Source organism: Labrus mixtus, chromosome 13, assembly GCF_963584025.1.
Source record: "Labrus mixtus chromosome 13, fLabMix1.1, whole genome shotgun sequence".
In the NCBI taxonomy this organism is placed as follows: domain Eukaryota; kingdom Metazoa; phylum Chordata; class Actinopteri; order Labriformes; family Labridae; genus Labrus; species Labrus mixtus.
In genome coordinates, this window is record NC_083624.1 from 26,906,743 (window position 1) to 26,934,711 (window position 27,969).

The following is a 27,969-nucleotide window of genomic DNA, read 5'->3' on the forward strand; positions in this document are numbered from 1 at the left end:
TAAGCCATGTTTCTGTCGTCAAATAAAAGACAGCAGAGACCCTGAAGCGAGGCTGCTCGAATCAGAGAATGATTTTCATTTCCACTTGAATACACAACTTTAAACCATGCTTTCCAATAGTTTTCTAACCTGACATACATTCCTATCAGATGAGCTGAAGCATTGTTTTCAACACTATCAGCCATCTCCAAATGTGTTCCTTTTAAACTCCATGATAGTCCTTAATTTCAATCATATACAAGTGGATAATGTAACAATACTTTATTATGTTTATTTTTCATTCCTTATACGCTTGTGTTTTTAACTGTAGCTACCTTTACAATTGTGTTCTGATGGAATCATCTGAACGTGTTATAACTTACTGGTTGTCAACATTACAGTGACTATACTTCAGTCAGGATCACTTTGTCAAGACAAAATACTTTGGTGCAATTTCTTTTACATGGCTCTGTTCTGGGATCTCCCTGCCCTTCCCGTGCATACAAGGAAAGCTTAAGGCAGGGAGAGAAGCAGCAAACCCAAACAGAGCAGGCATCAATGACAACAGCATCAAATTGATTAAGTCAGAACAGCATAAAAGGAGGAGCTGGGCTGGAGGAGGGTTGCAAACGCGGCCTGCAGAGGGAGCAGCGAAAGAGTAGGCAGGCTAAAGCAGTTTAAATAAGGCGGCATAAGTTCTATTTGGCCAATAGGATGCTTTGAAGCAAATCAAATGGCCATCAGCTGATGAGGCTTGTGTGAGATCAGCTGTTACCAAAAACTCTGGCATGATAGTAGAGCGTGAACCCGTGGCCTGCCTGAACTAACGCTGCGCTCAATTTGTGATCACACTGTTTTTTTATCTTAACGTTGTATTAATTTTTCATCAATTTATAAATATGTTGTAAATTAATCGAGAAACTCAACAATATTTACAAGTACACACTGATAACTGCAGAAGTGGCCTGTAGCATACTAGCTCTGGTTGGGAAGACATGACCTGAACAATTTATGGATTATCATTACAGTTTTTGTTCAAATGTAGGGGGACCGAAACTCCATCAGTCAGTCATTTTTTTAGCTGTTTGGGTAAACGTGTTTTACTTGACAAAGGTCTAAAGACCACAACATGGTTTGGTCAGTATTTTAAAGGAAAGAGAAGTCTATTGTAAATGTCATTTTGGATACAAATGATATCCTATGATTTATGAAAGACTCAGCTGACTATAAACTGTGATTGTCTATGAATTGCATCAGATCCAAAAAGGCAAGCTACACGGTAGCATCGACGTCGGCCTCTCAGTCATGTCGATCAAGAAGAAGGCGCGTCGCATCGACCTCGACACTGAGGAGCACATCTATCACCTAAAGGTAACACAGAGGGGGAAAAAGGCAATGTGGTCTTCAAATCAACACTAAACAGCAGAGACAAGGTGATACATTTTGAATCTGTATGTCCTCTTCAGGTCAAATCTCAAGATATCTTTGATGCCTGGGTGTGCAAGTTGCGTCATCACCGGCTCTACCGACAGAACGAGATTGTGCGATCTCCTCGGGAGGCCACCATGCGAACGTTTCCTCCCCCGGCTGTGGAGTCCCCCCAACCTGCCCCGAGTGTTGCACGTGAAACAAAGGTGAGCCCTCCCATTCTCCCCCTCCCTTTAAAACAACTGCACTCTATACTACAACTTACCATACATCTATCTGAAGTATGGTCTCTATTTAGCAATTTGGTTAAAGTAATGCATGCAAGTAGTAAAAAATAGTCTAAGCCACTGGTGCTCAACTGGTTTAGCCTCAGGACCCACCACCAACTCCTTAAAGAGAAATCCAAATTTCTGTTTTCTTTTCCCCATCAAATGTATTGAATGAAAGATTGTGCAGTGTGGAACTCAGATGGTAAAAAACATGTGACAGAACAAAGAGATGGATCAAAACAAACAGGTTTATAAAGCACTTAATAGATTTTTTGGCACAATTATTTTTCCAGGCACACATTTGGGACCCACTGAAAACGGCTCTGCGACCCACTTTTGCGTCCCGACCCACTAAGCCATGTACCCAGAGCTTTAAGTAATTACTACTGGAGTCTTGTTTTGTCCAACCTACGGTTCAAAGTCTAAAGATATTTCATTTTTAATTTTACATAATAGAGGACAGCAGCAAAAACAAATCAATGTGCTGGAAAAAGACACTATTTGACATCTCTTCTGGTATTATGTACATTTTTAATTTTTTGAACTTATTAATAGTTAATGATCTTATCAGAGATCCACAGACCTTTGAGGTCACATCACAGATTTGATCGTCTTTTGGACTTTGCTTACCAGAGCAGTCATTTGACATGTTTCTTACTTCTAGTGTTAGTCAGGCTTTAGAGTATTCTCTGTGTGATCCCAGCAGAGTGCACTTACTTATTCAACGAGAGATTTACTCATTCTGTTTGTGGAGGAAACTGGGATGGATTTAAACATTATCTGCCAGAAGAGAGGAAGTAAAACTCATTCAGCTTCCACTGTAACATCAGGAAATCGTTTCATATAGAAAAGATTGTGCCCGTCATTGTGCTGCTGTGATCACGTCTTACTCTGTGTAATGTTCAATGTCCGCTTTGACAGTTTAATTTTTCTACAAAAAAAGCTATAGACAGCTTGTGTTAAAATCCCAGTTCACATGTATGTAAGCCACTTATTTAATAAATCTGCTTCAAACACTTCTTAGATTTTGTCACTTTTGCCCTGATGGGTTACCTGTATTATCAATGGTTGAATTAGTGGCAGTGAATGTGAACTTCCCAATGCAGTTACACTGATAGGATCTGTAATTGTATTCAGCTAATTGAGATACCTAGAGGTTTGATTATCAGGACTGTTACTAGTTTAGTTCAAGTCTCAATGCTCACAAGGACTGTGTGTAAATGTGAGGATGCAGCCGCTGCAGGCTCTCCTGACCTTCATGCACACTATTAAAGGTGATCAGTGGGATCTGGATTCAGAGCAGCTGGCTGTAGTCTGATGAGCTCTCCCAGAAGAAAAGCTTAAATGAGGGAGTCCAATCCCAGAGTCAGAATGAACCGTTGTTTCAGAGACTGAAGACTGTCAAGGTGTTTTTCAAATACCTAAAAAAGCTTTGGCATGGCAGGGGTTGTACTGTGCAAGATTGTTAAAGCAGACAAAAACATATTATTCTTAAAATGATGTTCTTCAACCTGCTGAATTTAAAAGGCAAGTTATTGAACTTCAGATACTTGCAGCTGTCAAGATGTAAGATGATTCATACTAAATGGAATCCATTTAAATACCAGGATGTCTTTGTTGCACAAGAGTCCTAAAATGTTCAGTCAGTTGATGGATTTTTTCTTTATAACGTTAACATTTTAGATTTTATAAACTGAAAGAAAAATTCCAAGTCTGGTGTATTCTACATATTTTCCTCGGAGTCCTTTTTGTCTGCAACCACTTTTGTAGACATAACATTTTCTCTAATGATCAAGACGCATCATCCATACATCATTTAGTTCTTACGTTTCTGCCCAAATCAAGAATATTCCATCTTTCATTAAGTGACTCAAAGAGCTATACTATGAACTGAAGCTCACAGGGGTGTGTCATACTACGGTAAACTCTTACTTTTGAATGTGTGGCCACAATAACCAATTCTCTGCGTTTGTTTGACCCTACAGCAAGCCAAGCCGAGCAGTTTGCCGTGCTGGGGGCAGCCGGCGGACCCCAGCAGCAGCAGCAACAACAGCCTTCCTGCCTCTTACAGTAACGGACAAAGCAAGGTGGCCGCCTGGCTGCAGGAGTCAGAGGAGATGGACAAGTGTGCAGAGGGTAAGTTCTGATATCAAATCTGATGAATCATGTTGCGTGCCTTTTGCTTAGTCCTCTGAACTGTTGGGGGGAACATTTTATGATCAACGTGTTGCAGATTAAACTAAATGTATTTGTGCTTGTGTGGGTTGTGAATTTAAATTTCAGAGCTTGCACGATGCCAGTCCAACCTGACCGAGCTGAGCCAGTTACTGCAGAATCTGGAGATTCTACAAAGGACACAGTCTGCGCCTAACTTCACAGAAATGCAGGTAGAAAAAAAAAACACAAACATACACACACAGGTACAGAGAGCAGCGGTAGCAGTTTAACTAGTGTTTTATTTCCAGGTTTGTGTGCGAGGAGCCTCAGGTAATGATGTAGGTGTGTGAATCTATGAAAAGGAACAGTCCATTATCATCCATCTCTCCCCCTATCCCTTTCCAAGTCCGGCACAGTCTATGCCAGTGAAGACTGTTTCGTCATGAGCCGGGGATCCGGCCGAAGATTTCTGCCTTTTAATAAGGCAGTTTTTTCTTACCACTGTAACTTTTGCTGCTTTGCTAAAGTGCTCATGATGGATAGGCCGGATCTTTGTAACATAGCAATAAGTAAGGTCTTTTACCTGCTTTTTGTAACATAACAATGAGTAAGGTCTTTTACCTGCTTTTTGTAATGTTAACAGACAAAGAGTAAGGTATTTTACCTGCTTCTTGTGAAGTGTCTCGCGATAACACTTGTTATGAGTTGACGCTATACAAATAAAAATTGATTGATTGATTGATTGATAAAGCCAGGAGGCACCATCATTATCTCTCTAGGCACACAGGATTCAGTCGGACACACAGAGCACCTGCAAGCTCTTTAAACTGATCTTTATCTTTTACATTTAAACTTGTTTTTTCGTCTAAGAGTCTTTGATAATAATGTTTCTCAAACCACAAACATTCTGTTGGCTCCAGTATTTTTTTTTGTTTGCGACTCATTCGTTAGGATGTCGTCCTTTTTTTTCCATTTCACTGTGATCAATCTGTGTGTTAACTTTTGCTTTAAATGCCATGTGCTCTGTCCTATTAACCATGCTTTGCATATTTGGATCCATGTATGCTGCAAAGACCAATTGTGTAGAATTGTCAAAGAAAGAAAAGCGCTTGAACAGAAGATGGAGAACAAAAAGTGTCGGCAAAGATGCAAAATTCCAGCTTCAGGTATCTCTGCCCTCCAGCACTAACAAACACACACACTCATGATTTTTGGGATTTCGTATTAGTGGATCGTGGTCACTCATAGACATATTCTGGTATCTATTCTTAAAGCGTTGAGCTACAAAGTGCGATAATGATAGCCAAACATTCAATAAATTAAACATAGAGCTAAATATTTTTTTTTTTACCTTTTTTATTAAAGTCCACTAAGGACATATCTATATCAATGTGTAGTGTATTTAACATTGTCTTTGACACTGATTTTAATCGAAAAAGTGTAGTTTTAATTCCACACTGGTAACTTTAACTTTATGTAAAATGGTCAGAGACCTTGATGTACGGTAACTAAGAAGTCACATGTTTGATTCCTGCATTAAGAATAAAGTCACCCTCACTGCTCTCTTTACTGGTTTTAATTGGGGATGTTGTTGTCGCACACATACATAGTAATTCAACATCGTTTTATGTTTTTGTCTGTCCCTGTCTTTTTCACTTCTGTGTGTGCTGTGTCATGGCATTAAGTTCCATCTCTTCTGATTTTACTTTACTTTGCAAATATGTCTGTGCGTCTTGCAAAAAGACTTAATGCGCTTTCATTCCATTTTCTTCTCCTCTTTTGAACAAACCCTTACTGTATGCTTAAAGGGAGTTTTAGCAAATGTTTCTTATTCCACAGAGTTAAACTAGTTTTCTGTAGTCTACCTTTGCGTTTCTAGATGTCAAACTAATGAAGCTTGGAAATCTCTTCAACAAAAACACGACATAGTAAGAGAAGATTAGAGTAAACTAGGCTTTACTAAAAGTTCTTGTTTTTCAAACCTGGTTGAGGTTGTCTGTCCCACTACACGTTATCATGTCTCTCAGCTGATCGACACTCTGTCCTCTGTGGTCACTGTCACTCTCTAGGTCCCTCAGTCTGCCAGCATGTCCCCTGTCCGCCTCCACTCATCCAACCCAAACCTCTGTGCCGAGCTGGTGGACTTCCAGCCCCCCGTCTCCCGACTGACAGACAGCGTAGAGTGCGCCAGTGATTACATTAAGCTTCAGGAGGAATTCTGCACCATTTCTCAGAAAGGTAGGCAGGCTGCATGCATGGCTGCATTAACATGGGATCATAAGTGGATATGTCATAGTGTTTATCATTTCATATGTATTTATGGTTTGTTTCACTGTCAATGCATAGCCTTTAAGATAAGATAATACTCTATTGATCCCCAGAGGGGAAATTCGGGTTATGAGTTATGATATCATTGCACTCAAAGTATGTGTAGAGATTGCTGATGTAAAGGAGAGAAATAAAACTGACTAAACAAACTGTCTCTGGTGATAAAATATCACACTTTAAAGACAGATGTTACCTGCCAGACTTGATCAAGTCCTTGATCAACAGTTATTAGCAACATTACGACCTTTTAGAGTGGTGTAGAAAATCTAAAATAAAAAAAACACCAGTTATTAAGTTACTCAGTTAGTTAGTTAGTTATTTTATCAGTGCAAAAAAACAATATTATGTATTAAATATAAACTTAAAATAATCTGGGATTTAAAAAAAGCCCTGAGGGCTGGTGAAAGAATCCACTTGACATTGAAATGAAAACGTCTTCAACTTTTGTCAAGCAATTCAAACTTGTTCGATCATCTTACAGCTTGAGAAATGATAAGCTGCTGTAACTGAGTGAAGCAATGCCCGTCATTTTCTTCTCTTTTCCTTTTTTCTCAATCGCTACAGTACATCTTTTATAAACTGACAGTATTTATTTATTTTTTTAAGTCAATTATTTAATTAATTTGAATAAGCTTATTTCCTGGGGTGCCAGCTAGCCTAGCGTATACGTTATGTGTATGAACAGAGGCTATAGTCCTCGTCCCAGCAGTCGTGGGTTTTGTATTGTAGTACCTTTTTAATGGAGTAGGTAGAGGTTTGACTTTCTGTTAAACAAAACCAACATCCTCAGAATTAAAGAAGGTTAAAGTACTTTTCCTGTTTTTAAGACACTCTTATATTTGCTGTTTAAATGCAATGAGCAGGTTTAAAGCTCCTGTGGGTTGTGTCCATTTAATGAATCATCTCTCAGATATTGTTGTTTGCTTTTGTAGTTCATAAAAGGCATTGGTATTGATTTTCATTATGTTTCATAACAACCTAAAAAACACAACTCATAGGAGCTTTAAAATATTCCCTCTGAAAATACTAATGTGCATTAGTTGAAGCAGTTTTCTGCAATCTGTATTCCAAGAGTGGAATGCAGATTTTGAATTCATGGTTTGCAGCAAAGTATCCAATAAAACCTTCAATGTGTGGTGTAAAGCAAACTGTCTCTGTTTCTGTTTCTGTGCAGTCCACTCCCTGCTGAAGTCGGCCTTCAACACAGTGGCCATAGAGAAAGAAAAGATCAAACAGATTCTGTCGGACCAGGAGCATACAGACCCGTCAGCCCAGATCAACTCTCTCAGGAAGTCTCTGTCACAGGTAATGAGCAGCCCTCACCTTTTACCCATGATGCATCATTCCTGCTGCTGGGGATGGTCAATCTGAGCTGTTTGTCAGATATATTGGGCTACATTGGATTTGAGATGATAAATATGGTGTTTTATTAGGATGTAATTACCAGTAATGATGTGGACATTAGTTTGATAATTAGTTCAGTATATTTGGGTGTGTTTAAAGTCAAAGTGATGTTTTAGTTGTCATGTTGTAAGATCTGCTCATGATGACGGGCTGTCAGATAAACCACACAGGCTGTCTTTAATGCCAAGCAGTCATACTAATCCCAATGAAAACATGATGTGTGGAGACGAGAGCGCAGGCAAGTGAGGACTCAAAGTTCAATCATCGTTTCCTGTATTAATTGGTTTAGAGTGAAATGTGCTGTGCTGTTCATTAACTCTGCTCCTTAGGGCTGTCTCTCTCCTCCAGTGATTTAATTGGACGGTTCCTCTGCTAACAGTTGACATAATTTCAGTCAGATGTTTCTGCTGCTTTATCTCTGCTTTGTTCCTAATTGGCGGCTTGTGTGACAATGTTGTGGTAGGCTTGCGGTCAGGCTTCTATGGCGGGGCTCATGAGGGACGCTGATAGGCTGGAGTAATTGTTGTTGAAGCAACAGCTGCTCATGTCGACTATTTTAATCTACATTGTGATAACAGTCTTTGTTTCTGTCTTTTTTCCTTTTTATGTTGTTTTTAATGTATGCATTAAATTAACCTAGGTATAATATACATTTTATATAAACAACAGATCTCCTGACTTCCTGATGTTGTTGGAGTTCATAATGACAAACTAACACAGAATCATCAAGTCTGAAGACCGTCTTGAGTCTTAAAGCTCATTGATTGTTTCGGTTATAATTTGTTTTGGCAGCAGCAGGCAGCTGCATCCCAAATTACTCAATAATGCTGTTTTACCTTTTTGATATTCTACAATTCATTTAGCAGATGCTTTTATCCAAAGCGACGTACATCAGAGAGTAAGTACAACACAAGCAAGGATTTAGAAAAAAGGGAACAATGTCAGTAAGAGCAAACGATCAGCTTTGAGTCTGATTGGACACACAGGTGCTGACAGGAAGTGACCAGAGGCAAAGCACAACATTGAGGGCAGTTCTTGAGAGCTCTAATCAGTATAGAAAAAAAACTTATAAGTCGTCATTATCAAACAAAAACCATCGTCATTACCATCATCATCATCAATAATATGGAGACCATCATCATTAAGTTAGTAGGTATTCATGAAAGAGCTGGGTCTTTAGCTTTTTCTTAAAGGTGCAGAGGGACTCTGCAGATCCAATGGAGTTTGGAAGTTCATTCCACCACCGGGGGGCGACAGAGGAGAAGAGTCTAGTCAGAGACTTAGGACCGTGTTGTGAAGGTTGGATCAGACGCCTTTCATTGGCAGAGCGTAGTGGGCGGGAGGGAGTGTAGACCTGGATGAAAGAGTTAAAGTAAGGAGGAGCTGTTTTTGTCGCTGTTTTGTAAACGAGCAGCAGAGTTTTAAATTTGATGCGAGCAGTAACTGGGAGCCAGTGTAAGGAGATGAACAGCGGAGTGACATGTGCTCTTTTAGGAAGGTTGAAGACCAGTCGTGCTGCTGCATTTTGTATCATTTGCAGAGGTTTGATAGTGCATGTAGGAAGACCTGCCAGTAGAGAGTAGCAATAGTCAATGCGTGATATCACAAGAACCTGTACCAGGAGCTATGTAGCATAACAAAGAGGCCAAAAACAGTTAAAACTGTGGTTATCAAACTTTTTCTGGTAGGATTTTGGCTTGGTACCTGTTTGGCCAATCAGATTTCAAGGGGGCCCAGGCCACTCATTTCGCCTAGTCACCATGGTAATACTGTCATGACCCCACGCCCCTCGCTGTGGGGACACACCCCACAGTTTGAGAAGCACAAACCTCTTAAACACTGAGCTGTTGAACCTACTAAGATATGAAAAAATAAAAAAACATATTTTATTATTTAGGCCCTGTCCCAAAACGCTGAACTTCGAACTCGACTGAACCGCATCCACTCTGAATCTGTCCTGACTGAACAAGTCGTCAGTGTGAACATCATCTCCACGCCTGATGAGGTAGGTCACTATGTGGTCAATGTTCTTACTGGCAAAACTCATTCTTGAATCTTATATTGATAAAACATCAAGGCTTCAGAGGCTGGCCAGTTTAAGTGTTTGTCAACTGTGTTATTGATTCCTGTCCTTAAATATTCATGATCTTAGCAGTACGCTGTGACAGGTAGGTTTAAAGAATCATTATTCTATGCAGAACCTGTCATCAAGGTTAATGGAAAAAGGAACTAATCAGAAATGGATGGGAGCCTGCCCTCTGGCAAGGATTCACATGCTGCTTAATCGTCTCTGTGTTGTCTTCTGTTGCTGTTTGTGTTTGTTCAGGGCTGTTTTGGTTCTTAAACCTGTCATCATAGAAGTGAAGGAGCCGTGAACATCTCGTGTGTTTTCATGTGTTTGCCTGCAGGAAGGGGAACAGATGGGGATCCCTCTGACTCAGCAGGCCTCTAATGAGAGCCGACTCTCCATGTCGGAGTCTGTCTCTGAGTTCTTTGATGCCCAGGAAGTGCTTCTGTCAGCCAGCTCGTCAGAGAATGAGGTACAACAGAGGGCATTCGAGAAGCAGCATTTTAAAAGACATGACGGCAGTTTGGAGCCTGAGGAGGAGGGCCGTGGAGGAAGAGGATAAAGGATGGAGGGGGGTTAAACAAGCCCTGCTGCTGGGAAGCTAGATAAAACATCACTGTGATGGCTGTGTGTGGAGCTGCAGTCGGCAATTAATGAGGGTAGCATGACGAGCAGAGATAGCGTATAACGGAAACTCAAACACAGTCGAGCAAACAGGATGGTGTCTTTTCAAACTGCCCAAAGGCTCAAAAGTGCAAAACACTCTCCCTCTGCTCACATTTTTGATTTGTAGCTTGAAGCCTGGTTAATGTGGCACTTTGGTGCATCACTTGAAATAATCACTCCATCCTTCTTCATTTTTAGCTTCTGTGAACATCCAGATGCTCCTGAGAGAACACACATAGATGTGGTCTCTCAGGAGCCATCAAGCATTGTAGCTCCTCTGGCATGCATTCAGGCCTGTTGCAGGATTACTCACAGAGGAAATTCATCAAGCACCTGTGCTCTCGCTCCAACAGCAGGTCTATTCAGACCTGTGTCACACCGTATGCTCAACACTTCACCAGAAGCAGGCTACTGTAACAAAGCCAGTGCAGCGGGGTGCTACAATATGCTCCTCTTTGAAGGCGGCAATGGCCTAATTGTGTTTGCTAAATATAAAGTATGAAAATGCTGCAGTGTCTCGTCTTGTGATTACTGAAGTGGGACAGATAGCAGACCGATGCTGCAGTTTGTTAGCCACTGGCAAACTGCTGAGACTGTGTGTGTGTGTGTGTGTGAGATTCTGATCAGCATTTGTGTTCTGTACCTGTCCCCCTCACAGGGCTCAGACGATGAGTCATACGTCAGCGATGTGAGCGATAACATTTCCGAGGACAACGCCAGCGTGACCGATAACGTCTCCAGACAAAGTAGGTCCAATTCTGCACCATCGCGAATCAGGCATCCATAGTTCCCTTTTATGAAAGGAGGGGGAAATTAATAAAGCGGGGAGATCCCACTCAGTGGAGGCCTCTTCTATTTTTTATTTTTTTTTGATTCTCTTTTTATTGAATGTTTTTTTTTAAATTAAAACAGAAACAGGCAATGGGAAAAAAAGATACAAGGAAAAACTCTAAACATAAATTATTCAGAGGTTATATGTTCCCAAGCCTGCCTGCAAGTTACCACTCACCCACCCCCCCCCCCCCACCCCCACCCCACCCCACGCATGTTCCCAGTTACGTACATACATATATCCACACAAACCTATACATACATACATATCAATCAATAATAATTGATTAGTAAAAATAATAAATGAAATTAATTAAAAAATTTAAAAAAATGAAGAATACAATTCATGCATCCATGTTATCCTAAAATATTTTCATGTTGTCAGAAATAGACTAGGAACTGACAAGCCCCTTATTGGTGCCATAGATAACAGGACCACATCCAAAATATTCACAATTATTGAAAAGGGTTGGTCTGGTGTAAACCTCCTTGTGACTTGATATGTTGTCAATGTTCCACATTTTAAAGAGCGATTGATTTACCTGTATACATTTTTAGTAAGAGTATTTTATAAATTCCTGCCTGTTTATATATGTCTCTAAATACTTACACATACACATATATATATATACATGCACTTACTCACATACATATACCCATCCTCACACATACATGAATACACATACTCAAAGTGCACATATACAGTATATACATACATACGCAAGTGCCGACCATATACATACATTATTATTATAATATTCCCCTTTTCTTTTTTTTCTTCTTCTATTTTGCTTTTTCTTTCTTTCTTTCTTTCTTTCTATTTTATTTTATTTTTCCCATTTGTGACTCAAGAACAGTTGTTTAATCACAGATCAGAGTCATTACCGAGTCATATCATAAAAGAGAGAAAAGGGCCCCAGATTATGTCATATTTGTGCACAGTGTCTATGTTGCTGTATATGACTTTTTCCAGTTTGGCTATTTTTCCAAGTGCATGACACCAGTCTAGGGTGGTGGGAGCTGAAACGTCTTTCCATCTACAGTATATTAGCTTTTTAGCGACTGCAAAAGCTGTAGCCAGCCACTTGCTGTTAGTTTGAGATTCAAGTCTGGAAATTACACCAAGCAGGCAAACTGCAGGGACTGGGTCTATTTGCTTACTTATTAGTTCACTTACTTTTTGACATACCTCCACCCAGAAGCTCTTAATTTTTATACAATCCCAGACCATGTGTAGGTAGGTCCCTGTCTCAGATGAACATTTCCAGCAGGTGCCTGTCTGTCTGAGGCCTACTCTATGTAACTTACTAGGGGTCCAGTGGTATCGGTGCACGGTTTTGAGTTGTGTTAATTTCAGTGAAACGGAGGCCTCTTCTAAAACATCCACACAGACACAAACACACACACACAGAGACACAGACACACACACACACACACACACACACACACACACACACACACACACACACACACACACACACACACACACACCAGTATGGTCCTAGCAGGCTCATTTATCAGAGTGGCAGAGGCAGTTGACTTTGCAGGGTCACTCTGTGCCAAGGGCTTCACTTAAACTTTATGAAAGCTATCTGTGGAAAGAGGGATGGGATCTCCCTCCTCCATCTTTGTCACACACCAAACAGAAGTACCTCATAGTAACAAAACAATAATCCTACAGTCTGAAATCTGCAGTTCTAAACAGAACTGAGATTGATGTTATTTTAAGGTGTTTGAAATAAGCACTTTTAACATGAAATGGGCATACTCATACAGTTTTTTTATAAAGATTTCAAGATTTTGTGTCATGTTCAACTACAGGCGTTCATATTTTAATGGTCTACAGCATGAAAAAGTCCTCGGATGAGCTGCTGTTGCAACCTTCTGTATGTTAATTTGTAAATTATAATTTCTAAATTGACACAATATTTTCTATAGGTTTGAAATGCTGGATGTCAATTCAAATCTAAACAATAACATCATGCATAAAGTTATGTATTATTTGCAGGAGCATATAAAGGTAGAAAATGTAAATGAAAGAAAGTACAAATATAGTAAATACACTACATTTTTTATGTTCCTTCGTCATTTCAGCAAATTTGACAAAGTGAACCGTAAAGCCTCTGAGTGATGGGTCATTAGATGGTTGAGGCTGATCTTTCCAGGCAGCATCTGCATACATTATACATTAAAAAATATAAAATTTAATCAAGAAACCCTGAATAATCAGGGCCATGAGCATGTTACAACTTTCAGCCTCCACTCACAGTATGACTCAGGGTTAAAATTAAAGACTTATTCTTTTAAGACTCTTTGTGGAGAGATATTTGAATGCCTCGGGCTTATAGCTGGAGAGGACAGATCCTCTGTAGTGATTGTCTCAAGGCTCTGAAATGACAAAATAAGCTTTTTCATCTCTTAAGAGTTTTATTGGAGAGGTCATCCTAATTAGACATTGTCTTTTTTGACAACTTGTATTGGCTTCTATTGTTTGTTTGTTTTTAATTCTTGCTCTGTTATTGTCTGTTAAAGGCAGAAACTAAAGAGTTGTTGGCGTTTTTTTCTCAATTAGATGTTTAAAAAGGTTGTCCTTAAAATATCAGAAGTCTGTACTAAGGTAGCAGCGTTGAACGTTTGTTTTTGTACAATCCACAGTGTGTTTGATTCAGTTTGATTGAATTTGCTGTCTCTCTAGAAAAATGAACAGTTTTTGTTTGAAGATCAGAATCAGAATCGGGGTTTATTGTACATTTACATTTACACATACAAGGAATTTGACTTGGTGTATTGGTGCTAAACAATTAACAAGGAAATAAAGCAGAACTAGCAACAACTTAAATAATACAATACATACATAAAACATAAAAAACACAAAAAGTACAAAAGGTGCAATGTAGGAGCTGTGCAGTGGACTATGAGAAAAAAAAGATTGGTAATGAGTAAAGATAACATTTGTGTCGCTCATTATTTCTGTAAAAAAATGTCTTGTTTGATTTAATGTCAGACACAAAATAAGTGATTTGTTGATTAACTGTTGAAACATCTTGTTACCTGGATTTTTTAAGAGCTCTAAAAGTAAAGGAAATCCACATTACTGTATTATGAAGGGCATTATTCTCACTTGGTCTGTGTCAGTCACAGATAGTGTTGTACCATAAATAGATGACTAATGAGGAGCTGTTTCTCTTCCCAGTGGCAAACGGAGACTTTGCTGGCAGTGCCTTCCGTAATGGGCGGCGCACCTGCCTGCCGGCTCCGTGTCCCGACATCACCAACATCAACCTCTGGAACATCCTCAGAAACAACATCGGCAAGGACCTGTCCAAAGTGTCCATGCCTGTGGAGCTCAACGAGCCCCTGAACACCCTGCAACGCATGTGTGAAGAGCTGGAGTACAGCGAGCTGCTGGACAAGGCCGCCGAGACCGAGGACCCGTTTGAACGCATGGTAATGACGTCACTAACGAGCTGTCACATCTCATGCTGATCAGCTGAGGTGTTGCATGTAGGCAGTGTTTGACCCTCTGTTGATCAAAACAATCTGATGTTTTGAAGGTAAGTTGCAGACTCTCAAGTGAGTCAACTTTCAGACACATTTTTTTTAGTTTATTTTAGTCAGTGACTAATTGACTAAATTAAATCAATAACAAATGAATAATATCTGACTCAATATAAAGGAGATTTTCGTCAGGAGACTATGACTATGACTAAATTAGAAAATGGTGTGCAGATTAACACTGGATGAGGTATATTAACAGACAGGATAGACATTAATAGTCTCACTCAGAGGCCGTGTCTGTGATGCTCCAGTGCAGCTGTCGACCTTGGATCCTCCTATTTTAATCCGTCTCTCCTCCTTTTGATGATGTCCAATGCATGCTAATGTTTGGCTTATTTGTGACAAAGCCGCCTACTAATATAAACCCCTTTAATCCTCTCTCTTTATGACTGCTGCTGCATGTTTTTGACTCTCTGGCAGGTTCTCGTCGCTGCTTTTGCCGTCTCAGGCTACTCCTCCACGTACTACAGAGCAGGAAGTAAGCCATTCAACCCGCTCCTCGGAGAGACTTATGAATGTATTCGGCAGGATAAGGGCTTCTGTTATTTCTCGGAACAGGTAAGTGAGCGCAGGCAGTATGTAAAGCACTCTAATCAGAAGTATTATCTTGGATATATATAATTATAAAATATGTGTGTGAGGTGCTTTGAAGGCTTTCTGCAGCTTATCTGTCAGACTGGACGGTGATGGATGTGTAAAACAGAGGGATTCAGACGGCTTGACTTGTGACTGCTCAGAAACGATCTCTACATGTAAACCCTCAAAGACTATATGTTCTTATCTTAGCTGTAGGCTGATTTTATTTTTTACAGTATTAGAGTCAAAGGTCACAAAAAAGTTCTGAGTTATTCACAATAAAAGCAAAGAAAAAGGTGACTTTATAAAAACGTTTGTGCAGCATAAAGCAACTGAACTTGGATTGTATTTTTTTTTTTCCACCAATAAGTAAAACTGCAGTATTGTATTTAGTTGGACTTTTCTATAACTGCCATAGGATCCAGTGCACCAGTGCGCTCCAGCATTTGATTTAGCCAAACAAATCCTGGCACAAAGAGTCTCATTTGCATTGAATTTGCACAGCTTCTCCTCCAGATTTAACTAAACCTTTCAAGGGTGCAGTCTTGAGTACTTTATAGTATACTAAAGTAAAGTTAGGACAATAACCTACCTTTAATAATTGATTATGCTGATTATTGTCTTTACAAACTGATTCATTGTTTGGTTATAATAAATCAAAAGATGGCGGAAAATAATCCCTACTGCCTTCTTGGGCCCAGAGATTTAAATAAAAGTCTGTTTTCTCTGAAAAAATATTCTATAAACTAGCCTATTAAAGAAAAGGGAAGATATTTATTTATTGTAAGAAAAGATGAATAAAATTGTGTGCCTGTTCACTAATCAGTGTTTAAACCACGGTGCGGCCTGTGTGTGAGACTGCATGGATGTAAATGATGTAGAAGTGTCAGCTGACTGAGGTTATTTGATCTGGTCTCAAAGGTGAGCCACCACCCGCCCGTCTCCGCCTGCCACTGTGAGTCAAAGAACTTCATCTTCTGGCAAGGTGGGTAACAAACCTCATCAGTGAGAGCTTTTGAAACAGAACCTTCCAGCCTCATTGAGCCTATTTCATTCAGTTTGACTGATTCTTGATATCTTTTTAAATCTTTGTTTTTTTTAGGAGAAATGCAAAGCGGTCACTTTCTGTACTTTGTCGTTCACTTTCAGTTCTTTTACTCTGATTTGCTTCACAGATATGAGATGGAAAAACAAGTTTTGGGGGAAATCGATGGAGATTTTGCCAATTGGGACCGTTAATCTCATGATTCCGAGGTAACTTTGATGCTTTCAGTTATTAAACCTAAAGCCAGGCATTCAATCACATGTTAGCAACTGGCCCTAATGCCTAATGCACGTCATATCACAGTTAATGTAATCATCTGGTTTGGCTTTGAAATAGCATTCTTTAGAAGTTGCAGGTCAAAAATACAGACATTTTTATAATGAAGCAAACTTTTTGTACAAGTTTGTAGACAATTTAAATTGATACCACACACCCACTCAACAGACAAATAAAACAGTAAATAAATCTACTCAGATGTCTTTGGTGATGCAGAAAGAAGACCTCTCAGATCAGTGGTTATTGTGTATTTCCAGGTTTGGAGATCACTATGAATGGAACAAAGTCACCACATGTGTCCACAACATCCTCAGTGGGCGACGGTGGATCGAACACTACGGGGAGATCACCATCAGAAACACCAAGAGCAGCGCCTGTCTATGCAAACTCACCTTCGTCAAGGTGGAACATTGACACCGCAATCGTTCTACCGTCATCACCTTGCTATGATTTCATGTGAAGTGTGCCTCTTTAGCAGGGGGGGGTAACCAGGATGCATTTGTCTTTCAGGGGAACTACTGGAGTTCTAATGTGAATGAGGTTCAAGGGTTTGTGATGGACCAAGAAGGGAAAGTGATCAACAGGCTCTTTGGGAAATGGCACGAGGGTCTTTACTGTGGGGTCCCCCCTTCTGCCAAATGCGTCTGGAGGCCGGGTAGGTCCTGGTTCTTCATCCACTGGAGGTTTGAGGGGACGTTTTTGGATAGTTCCCAGTAGTGGTACAACAGATTACGTTTGATGCCCCCTGGCCAAAGGGATCCACAAATCGATAGAAAATATATCAACACTGTGTGGTGCTAAACTGTACTACTGCCAAATCCCTGCTAAAGATTATACTTTAAAATATATTTTTTATTATACTTTTTTTGTGGACTTTCACATGAATACAGGTAGTAAAGTGTTGATTTTGATTTGTGTATAGTTTCTTTGTATCAAACGGTCTTTGACTTTTCTCTCTCTGTGTCTGTTTATCAAGCAGGTATCAACTGTCATCTGTAGTTGTAAACTCAGCTGAACAAACTCTGTTACAGAGCACTCTGTTCGCTCCAATAACTAAGATACAATCCTTTAACGCGTGTTACCTGGTTGTTGTTTTGTGTGACTCTCACGGGCTGCAGGTGCAGCCGGTGTGGAGCTACTCACATCTGCTTAATGAATGATGTGTGCATTATCAGAATCGGGGTTTATTGCCAAGTACATTTACACATACAAGGAATTTGACTTGGTGTATTGGTGCTAAACAATTAACAAGGAAATAAAGCAGAACTAGAAACAACTTAAATAATACAGTATAAGAAGATATTACAATATATAAAATAGAATTTAAAAATGTAAAATATAAAATAAAAAACAAAAAAATAAAAACATAAAATGTACAAAAGGTGTAATGTAGGAGCTGTGCAGTGGACTATGAGACAACATTATACATGTTGTCGTGGCTAGCTGAGGAGTAGAAGTGATATTGTAAAAATCATGTTCTTTTTGGCAGATCTAATCAATGTTGGCAGTGACAAAAATCAGATCATTTTCACTCAATATGTTGTCCTGACCCATGTCAGTGGATATGAAAGGAAGCCCAGTTAGAAATGTTGATGAATTGATTGTGAGATTTTCAGCTTTCTGTTCATGTGTCTTTCCTCTTCAGGCTCCATGCCCACAGACTACGAGCTGTACTACGGCTTCACCAGGTTTGCCATTGAACTGAATGAGCTCTGCCCCGATTTGAAAGATGTCCTGCCTCGTACAGATGCTCGATTCAGGCCCGATCAAAGGTACGGCATCACTAGCATGATGTGTGACCGATTTCTCACAAACAGGAGAGAAAATAAATGCAATAGTATTTCTGTCTCATTAATGTGGACTGATGTGTCCTGCTACTGATCTGGTGTTATCTGTGCTCTCTGTATGTTTTACAATCTAAAGTGATGTTTGGGTCACACAGGCACCTGGAGGAGGGGAACTTGGAGATAGCTTCATCAGAGAAGCAGCGTATTGAGGATCTGCAGAGAACCAGGAGGAAGTGGAAAGAGGAGAACGAGATCAAACAGGAGCCCCGCTTCTTCAAGTAAACAAGCCGACCAGTAGCTCAATGTGTAAAACTGTGACAGACAGACAGGAGCTGTATATTCATTCTTTAGATCCAATATGTGAAACAATGCTGACATTGGTCATTGCTGGTTTACATTATGGATTTCATGAAAACAAGTTTGGGATTACATTTTTAGGCATTACCAGCCCAAAGACATCTGCCTAATTATGACTTTGCTTTTCAGTGTATCAGTCACAAACTGTCTCTTCTGTGTCTTCTCCTCCAGGAAAGTTGTTGATTCCAATCACAGAGAGAGATGGGTCTCCAACAACACATACTGGGAGCTCCGCAAAAACCCTGGCTTCATCAATATGGAGCCTACAGCCAACCTGTGGTAACACACGGGGAACGCTGTGTCCGATATAACCGAAAAGAAAGCTGTTACCTATGCACAACAAGGTGTTTGGAGAAACATGTTAACGATCAAAGACGTCTGTGTGCATGGACCGCAGAGCTGACAGACGCTCTGACAGCCAGCAACACTTAGAGGTTTTGCGGCACTGCCACAAGGTCATCCATCCATGGAAACATCCTGAAGGGTCGCCTTCATTGTGCTTGTGGAAGCTGGGTTGTCAGGACAACAGTGGTACCACTCCTATGTAGATCTTCCTCAGCTCCTTTGACCTTTGATTATTTCCTTGCCTTAAAAAGACGCCGGAACAAGTCACACGATTTAGAGCTTTTTAGTTGAAGCCATTTGATTTCTGACAGCAGTTTGTGTTAGATTAGTCTCTAATGTAGACGTTTTGATTACCTACGATACAGTGCATGTTTAGAGAGCAGCTTTCACCGGCATTAAGCCACATTTACATTTATGTCATCAATTACTATAGAAGAAAAAAAAGAGATATTTTTTATAAAATATCCTCGACTCAGAATTGAGTGAAATAGCATCATGTGTATTAGCAGATTTTATTTATTTTTTGCCTTTTAATAATGTTGGATCTGAGATAGCAGTGCTCTCTCGGGGAAACCGCTCATTTCAAATTAATCTGGGCTGCAGTAGAGGAAGTGTCCAAACTGTCCACAGATTTAATTTTTTAAAGGGTTCTTTCAAAACGGAGCGCTCAGAGTCGATCGTGTGCTGGAAGGAGAACATGAAAATCCTATTCCAGTGGTTTGGACATGTGATGCAGGACACACCTACAACTGTTCAGATGTTTTTGTTTTTATTTTTAGACCATCAACACAGATCTGTCTCAGTGTCCAGCTTCTCCTCACCATGGAATGATGTGTAAATAGAGGAAGACCCTCAGCAGCCCTGCCGTACTGTCTAATTTTAAACATTGTTACATGAAACCCGCTCCTCTGACTCACATGGTTACATAAATACACACATGACTCTCTCCATATATAGTGGGCACACATCGAGTCTGAATGAATGTGGAGCAGAAAACTACTTTAGTGTCAGTGAAGAAGAGAAGTCTCTCAAACACTGGATGTAGTTGGGGGTCTAAGAAAAGATTGTGTAGTAAATTGTACAGCTTCAAAGTCCTGCTGAGACTCTGTCATGATTTTTCTTGACTTAACAGTAAAGCATGAGATAAACAGTCACATCCCATAAGTACAAGGCTGAACACATCATTATTTTAGGAATACCAGGAACTGAATCAATGGTTTTTACTTTGTCCAAATAATAATTTATTCCCCTCAGTGTCCAAAAGAGTTAAATTGTTTCTTTGCTCTGACAAATAACCAAAAATTGGACCATAAATTAAAGTGTAATAAAGAAAAGTAACATTTCTCACAGCTGTATAGAACTTTGGGTTATTAATGAGCTAAATTATTCCTTATAATCTTAACTGGAATACACTTCTTTTGATTGATAAATAACTGTTTAGTATGCCTGCACTCCCATGAGTCACTCAGCCATGATTATGCTGAGATTCCATTTTGAAACATGAGAGCCACCTACAGGTTGTAACCTGTAAATGCAGCTTCAGGACGCTGAAGGTTGTGCGTCATAAGAAATGTGAAAACCAAACCAGTTAGTGCAGTAAAAAACGAAACTGTACTGAAATGAAAATGAGTTTGATTCCTCAGAGACTTTACTGCTATAATCAGTTACATTTATGCATTTTGTGTATTTATTGCAAAGCTAATTAGCTTTAATGTTTTTTAACATCATGTGTCCCCACTTTATGTTACAGACTAACAAAACATAACCCCTAAAAACAACAACATGGTATCCTCCTCATTCAGTCAGGACTGCGGGGCGAGGACACCAGGGGAGAAAAACAGTGAATATAAATATTCATCTTGTGTGCACTGTTCATATGGTACTGTAGATTACAAACCAAAAAGATAGTAGTGCTTTGCATCCATACCCTTTTGTTTGTAATGTACTCTTGTTATTTTAACCCCACTCAATGCTACAAATCAGCATCCGTATCACTTGCTGTGCCTTAATGCATTTACTAATGCCTCACCAACACACACTGATAAGAACTCGTACACCACACATCATCAAGTCTCCACACGCCTACAGATGATAACTAGATCTAAAAAAATAAAAATAAAAAAAAAGAGTTCAGGATTTAACTGAGGATTTAATGTCTTGGCTTAACATTTTGAGGGAGACGTCTTTGACTTGAGAAGATAAAAAAAAAAGAGGTTTATTTGACAGTAAAATGCTTGCAGTGTGAAAGATGTTGTGCACTGCTCTGCTTCTCCAACATCACTGTAAATACAGCACACTTAGAAGATGGGCCACTACTACAAAATCTGGCTCCGATTCTCCCTCCTACATGAGTTTAACAAGAATCACAACAACTGCGTGTGGAGGTCGAGGCCAGGTTTTGTCAGTCAGTCTGTAGTAGTAGTAAAACACCTCCTCATGCTTTCTTCATCCATTGTTCTGCCTGCATGTCTAGACAACTTAGCCTGCCAATGAATGTTGCAGATGCCTTACAAAGAAAAAAAAAAGTTTTTGGTTTTCTCAATTGGACTCTCGTGTAGTTTTTTTTTGGTTTTGTTTCTCGGACTGACATGCATCACTAAGCACCGTGTCAGCTCAATTATTTCAGATCTTTTCCAAATGGAGACCTTCTAAAGTGCAATTTTAACAAAGTACATATCTTTCCATGAACACTGTACACTGCTGCTATATAGTGCTTGTTCTAATAAAACTGTAAAACTCTACTAATGACGAGTGTGTGGTTATTATGGAGAAGACGAGGCTCATAAATCAACAGCATGACATTTCCCTGTAAACAAGACTATCAAGAAAACTTTGTTATTTAATATCATTAAATTGGAAAGAGTCTTTATCTATCTCTGTCTGAAATCAAACTAAACATAGAAATCACACTTTTTCATCAAAGGGGGTTTAAGGGACTTTTGCAGACATAATTACAAATAACTAATAATTTACTGATATAAAGAATATTAATTTTTTTGTCCATCAAACATCTGATCAATGAACTCTATTATTGCTTTTTCACATCTTATTACTAGAAGATGCTTTAAAGAGGGAATGTTAGTTTAAATTAACGTGGTTTATTCCTCTGGCCGCACTAATAATGGACATTATACAACAGTCAGTTCCAAACAAGCAATCTGATTGGTCTAGAGGCATTCCATAAAGGTTGTTCGTAGATGACATCACGTCGTTATCATCAATAAAACCTGTACATTATTTTAACTCTAAACAGTTACAGCCGAACGTGTTTTTCTTTATCCGTCTTTTATTTTTCCCCTCTACTGTCTGCTTGTATAACTGAAATCAATATCACACGAGAGGGGGACATCAGCACTATCTGTGATTATCTTCACCCAATCACAGCAGAGCTGATATTCAGTTAAACATCACTCCCTCTCTTGTGATGCATTGCTTAAACATTGACGATGCTTAGAACAAACATGTGCTTCATTTATAGAAAAATATTCTAATTGAAATCACAATGAAAGGCAGAAAATAACTTTTAAATAAACATTTAAATAGAATTAAAAAGCGGTTCAAATTAATGTGTTTTTCTTTGAATATATTTCTTACATCCTATTGTGCGTATCGGCATGTGTTTCTCGTGTCTCATTTAGCCACATTAATCAAGAGTGAATGAACCAGTACACAGTCCCTGATGTAATTACCTTTCTACTAATACAGCGGGATGAATTGATGGCTGTCAGGTGGTCAGCTCCCACGACGTTTCATTCAATAACACTGCAAAGAGCTCCTGAAGGCAACGCTGCAATCTGTTCTCTCCACACTATGATCATTAACAGAGACATACACTCGTTGACATTTAGTGTTATTGTTTATTTTCCTGCTTCTTTCTCAAGCTCTTTGCTGCTTTCCATCGGGGTTCAGTTCATACAGCAGACAGTTCCTTTATTAAATTCAACACAAGCTACTATGAGGCACACTGCAAAACATGGCAACAGAGCGGAGGAATGTGGATATGAAGTGAGCAGGGTGGATCTCTTTGGAGAGTCCAGCAGATAAAGACAGAAGGAGTTGAACTGGAGATTTGCATAATGGAAGAGGGAAGAGTGGATGTAGAAAAAATAAATATTAAGTTAAAAATAATGTCACTGTTTCAAATCCATTTCAGGCGACTTTTGTTTACTTCAAAGATGGAAAGTAAGGAAGATATCCATGAAGTTGATTAAAAGTTTAGGATCTTCTATTTCCTCTCAAAGACAGTTTGCTGCTGCATGGATTAAGTGGAATAAAAAAATAAATTAAATCGACTGGAATCTAAAACAAACAACACCCTTATTTATTTAAAAAAAAAGAGGCATACAATCCCAAAAAGCAAACAAACAAACAAACATTTAAAGAGCTGAGCTCAAACTATGCATATCAAAGGTTCAGGAGGAGATGCTTCATGATGCGTACTGATGGGTTCCTACTTCAAAGACACTCTCTAGTTTGCTTAAATATTTCATCATTTGTATTAATACATGATGGTATGACCTGGAAACAAAGACTTGATGTATTTGCTTCATAGTGAATGTTTGTCTCTTCACATCCACTGCTCTAAAGCTGCCTGATTCAAGTAAATATACTGCTGTGGAGCATGATCCGCTTTGTGATACACATTATTATAAAAAATATACCTTAACCTCTTATCATCCACGGGACAGGAAGACGAGTGTGAAGATCACCTTGACGTCAGCTGTTGTATGTGACGGTTTAGGTGAAGCAGATGTGGACTGCGGTGATTACTCTTTACTTGATGGAGGCCATGATCTTGATGTACTGGAGCGCGCTGTGTGCCGCGTCATTGTGGGCGTTGCTACAGGAAATGCCTGTGCCGTGACAAACAGTGAGCGGGGAGGTGGACAGCTCTGCCAGGCACTGATACTGTCCGTTCACCGTCAGCTCATCTAATTAAAACAAAACAACAACAACGTTTAGTTTAAAACCTGACACGACCATCAAATACATAAGTTTGTTCTTTGCGTCCTCTAGTCTGTTGAGATCTGTCATTACTGAGGATGATCATGTACCTTTAAACTTTTGGTTTGTTGACTTTGGCGACCCCTGTGGACAAAGCACTGCATCTCTCCTCGTTGCTGATTTTGTTGTGTACACATGAAACCAGCTTTTTTAATTTTTTAAATTTTTTTTACAATTATCTCATCTTACCCTTTTTCACAGCCAAATGTTTCCCTCTTTAAGAATATTTTGCGCGGTGGAAATTAAAAACAATTTGCAGCAAATCATAGAAACACATTTAATAACTGTCATCTTTATTTATTCTTAGTTCTGCTTAAAGTACATCTTAAAATATCAGAGGAAAGACTAACTGAGCCTCCTGTCATTAAAAGAATCATTATGTGCCTAATGATTAGTCTGCACCACACGGACGGAGGCTGGAGTCCACCAAGCGGACGGATTAGGTTCAAATCCCACCTGTGGAGGGGCGCTCATGGCCCAATGGTTAGAGCGCACGCCCCATGTATGGAGGCTGTAGTCCTCTAAGCGGGCAGCTCAGGTTCAAATCCCACCTACTCATCCCAACTCTATCCACTGTCCTATCTCTACAATAAAGGCACAAAAAGCCCAAAATTAAATCAAATCATCGTTCCCACTTCCTCTCTCTCATGAGGCACATTTACGCTTTTTGGGTTTTTTGTAGTAAATAAAGATTTGTGTATTCTCTTTTCCATCACACTGGGATAGATCTATAATCATTTTTAAAACACAGTCATGAGACATCAGACGTTTTCCCTTGGAACAAACGAGGGATGCGAGCAACCATAAGCTGAATGGAATGCAGCCTGTGATGATGAGTGTGTTTTGCTCACCGATGTCAAAGTATGTGACCTCGAAGCCCTGCTCCTTGGCTAACTCCAACATCATCTGAATGTAGTCAGTGTTAGGAATGCTCAGCGGGTTTCTCCTCAGCAGAGTTATCTTCTCTGCTTGGGAATTTCTTAAGTTCTCAAATCGAACGCTGGGCTGAGGACTCTAAAAAATTAAAAAAAGGAAATAGAACACAAAATCTTTTACATGTTTCAAAGACTTTGAAAATCAGAAATGTTGCAGCTGCCTGTGAGAACTATGTGACATACCCATGTGATTTCAGAACAGCCTGACAGACTCTGAAGCTTTTCCACCATTTTCTCTGCAGCTGCCTTCTTTGCGACCTTTTTGGAATTTCCAACAGCTGTCAAATCAGAGGACGGAGATTAAGAGCAGGATGAATAACGGAGGGCTGATACACTTTACAAGACATTTTAGAAACACGCTCACACCTTTCTCTGTCAGTGACTCCATTCGACAGGTTACAGTGAATTCTCTCTTGTGTGGAGGACCAGCCTCCTTTAGAACCGTGTATTCAGGAAGACGCCATCCTCTCTGCAAAGCTAACTCCTGAAAAATAACAGACCATGTATGAAGACAAAAGGAAGAGGACAGGGGAAATAGATTATAGAATACTAACTGTGAATATAAAAAGCCAAATATTTCACTACAGCTGAGTGAGTCTATAAAATGGAAATAAGCCTTTTCTATAGAGGCAGAAAATCTTCAATGAAAGGAAACACATGAGAACACACAGAGGTGTACACACCTGCAGCACCCCCACAGAGTTAGGATGGTTGTTTGTTTCTACTGCCACACCGTTACTCTCAGACTTCACGGGAACGTTCCTGTTGGGATTTAGAGGAATGACTTTAAAGCTGTTTGACACTCACTAACAGACCATCAAGTAACATGTTGATTGTATTTTTGTAGGACTGCATTTGTAAAACCTTCAATACCAGATCAGGTTTTTAAAAAAAAGATGGAGGACATTGCCAATCTGCAAACTATTTTCTTAGTGATCTCAGACGTCAAAAATACTGATCACAACTTTTCAAAGAACGTGTTTTTTTAAATGTCAGTTCGACCTCACAAAAAGTCTTCTTAAATAAAATGTATTTTAAAATGTTTTATTGTGAAATAAATTCAAATGATTGAAAGTCCTGTTTAATCAACATTATGTCAGCTCTACTCACACTTCTCCAGCATCTATGTTCAGAATCTTCAGGGCAGCCTCTGCAGCCTGGTGTTTAGCAGCCTTTTTACTGGGACCCTGACCTGGAACAATATACAGTTTGGTTTATTACATTACAGATGATATAAAACATTACCTCCAGCACTGTAATCAAAAGTCCCTTCACCTCATAGAATAGCCAAAGAATGCTTGTACTACAATGACATTTCACAAGGAGTTTGGTTCAAGAAAGTTAAGGTTCATCCAGGATATTACTAAAATGGAAATACAGAAAATGATAGGGGATATTCTTGCTGTAAGACATTTAAATGTGTTTAATACTTGATTACTTCTGATCACCTCAACACTGAAGGTGTCTCATCCTCTTCTCAGGACCTGAACTGCTCTATCCCTGAGATGCCTTGGCTACAAAGAAACCATATACTGAATATAAATATATTCAAGAGTATCTTGCTGTTGTGCAACTCAAACAACTGATAACATATCTACACTCCTGCACTTTAACATATATATATTTGATTGCACAGCCACAAATTTGCACAGCTCTGGATAACCCTCTATATTGTTATTACATACGTACCACTGTCATCACTGTTTTTGTAAACTTACTTCTCTTACCTCCAGCAAGTATTTTTACATTCAGTTGACAAGCCTGAATAAATGTTGTATTTCATTTTTCATTTTTTTAACCAGTAAGAATGTTAAGTTAAATCCTTAATGTATAAATCTCTTCTTATTCTTATTTTTTTTATATTTTAAGTGCTTATTTTTTATTTATTTATGTATCTATTCTTGTATTGTTTTATTTGCTTTGATAACCTGCTGCTGTAACACCACAATTTCCCAGTTTGGGATCAATAAAGTCATTCTATTCTATTCTGACAACAATTGGAGGGTGATGAATGTTAGGATGCAGGCTGAAGTGGTCTTTCTGGATTATCAGCATGTTATGTTTAGCTCAAATACAAGTCTTTCTCCAGGGACAGGCCGCTCTCAACACAGCAGGATGGGGCAGTAACTTACCTGTGCAGGTGACGTCTGCCATTTTCACACTGAAGACGAAGCTGGGCTGGTGAGCCTCTCCTTCAGCCTTCTCCATCACATACACAGGAAGGTTCCCACTTTTGGTGCCATATTCATGCAGGATCTGTATTGGTGTCTTTGCAGGGTTTGTCCTCTGCGCTGGATTTGTATCCAGACTGTGTTTATTGAACATACAGGAAATCATCACCATGTTAACTGTTGTGTTATATGCTGCAAAACAATTATCCTTTCTTACTCACAATGATCATTTTCTGGAGACATACACATACAATATAACGCTTTATACACTCGTTAGCTTATTATTGCATCTCTTAAGTGTCATCTAACTTGATAAACTTTTAAGACTTTCATATTTCCCTTTCTTTCAGTATTTCAACACAAATCGTAGCACAAACACGTTACATTCTTTAACATGTCATTGTCAAAGGTAATCAAAGGTAAAGAAGAGATGTAACCTCTAACCTGGTGTCAGAGGAGGATTGTAGTGCAGGTGATGGAGAAACCTCTTCAGACATGTTTACAATGTTTCTGTCCTTTACGAGACGACACTGCTGCTAACTGAAAGACCTCAGACACCACTCTGACTCGATAGATTTAGTTTTTATCATGAAGAATATGAACGGCCTAGAAATGCGAAATATTCTTCATTGTAGCCAGGTCGGGGAAATTACCGAATTTACATCATATCAACATCCGGGTTACCAGCGGGTCAAGTAATGGCAATGTGTTGGCACCAAAATGTGTTGCGCCACCTCGTGGTGATTTCAACAAACTGTCGACCTCATGAATTAAATCTCCGCTTT

The 27,969-nt window shown here is 39.4% G+C and overlaps 2 protein-coding genes across 3 annotated transcripts in view; one reads left to right on the plus strand and one right to left on the minus strand.

The window, feature by feature from the left end:
- Positions 1-21,815, plus strand: part of osbpl6 (oxysterol binding protein-like 6) — a 42,086-nt gene extending 20,271 nt beyond the window's left edge. Inside the window, exons 5-23 of one of the 2 annotated variants that reach the window (XM_061054507.1) lie at positions 1,237-1,350; positions 1,446-1,613; positions 3,662-3,812; positions 3,960-4,063; positions 4,907-4,999; positions 5,903-6,071; positions 7,336-7,466; positions 9,463-9,570; positions 9,974-10,105; positions 10,958-11,045; positions 14,324-14,577; positions 15,109-15,246; positions 16,186-16,249; positions 16,440-16,518; positions 16,843-16,987; positions 17,096-17,240; positions 18,231-18,357; positions 18,528-18,650; positions 18,901-21,815. In XM_061054507.1, coding sequence (XP_060910490.1) covers positions 1,237-1,350; positions 1,446-1,613; positions 3,662-3,812; positions 3,960-4,063; positions 4,907-4,999; positions 5,903-6,071; positions 7,336-7,466; positions 9,463-9,570; positions 9,974-10,105; positions 10,958-11,045; positions 14,324-14,577; positions 15,109-15,246; positions 16,186-16,249; positions 16,440-16,518; positions 16,843-16,987; positions 17,096-17,240; positions 18,231-18,357; positions 18,528-18,650; positions 18,901-19,012 — 2,445 coding nt within the window. In that variant the 3' untranslated portion in view covers positions 19,013-21,815. The remainder of the gene's footprint in view (positions 1-1,236; positions 1,351-1,445; positions 1,614-3,661; positions 3,813-3,959; positions 4,064-4,906; positions 5,000-5,902; positions 6,072-7,335; positions 7,467-9,462; positions 9,571-9,973; positions 10,106-10,957; positions 11,046-14,323; positions 14,578-15,108; positions 15,247-16,185; positions 16,250-16,439; positions 16,519-16,842; positions 16,988-17,095; positions 17,241-18,230; positions 18,358-18,527; positions 18,651-18,900) is intronic. The other variant, XM_061054508.1, reaches the window with a different exon arrangement.
- Positions 21,816-22,911: 1,096 nt separating this feature from the next.
- On the minus strand, positions 22,912-27,860 carry prkra (protein kinase, interferon-inducible double stranded RNA dependent activator). The gene is made up of 8 exons (XM_061054509.1): positions 27,629-27,860; positions 27,146-27,321; positions 26,124-26,205; positions 25,697-25,775; positions 25,380-25,497; positions 25,197-25,291; positions 24,930-25,092; positions 22,912-24,005 (listed from the first exon to the last, which is right to left on the minus strand). Exons 1-8 carry the CDS (start codon positions 27,679-27,681, stop codon positions 23,848-23,850), a joined length of 924 nt encoding a protein of 307 aa, XP_060910492.1. The 5' UTR covers positions 27,682-27,860; the 3' UTR covers positions 22,912-23,847.
- Between the last annotated feature and the right edge of the window lie 109 nt (positions 27,861-27,969).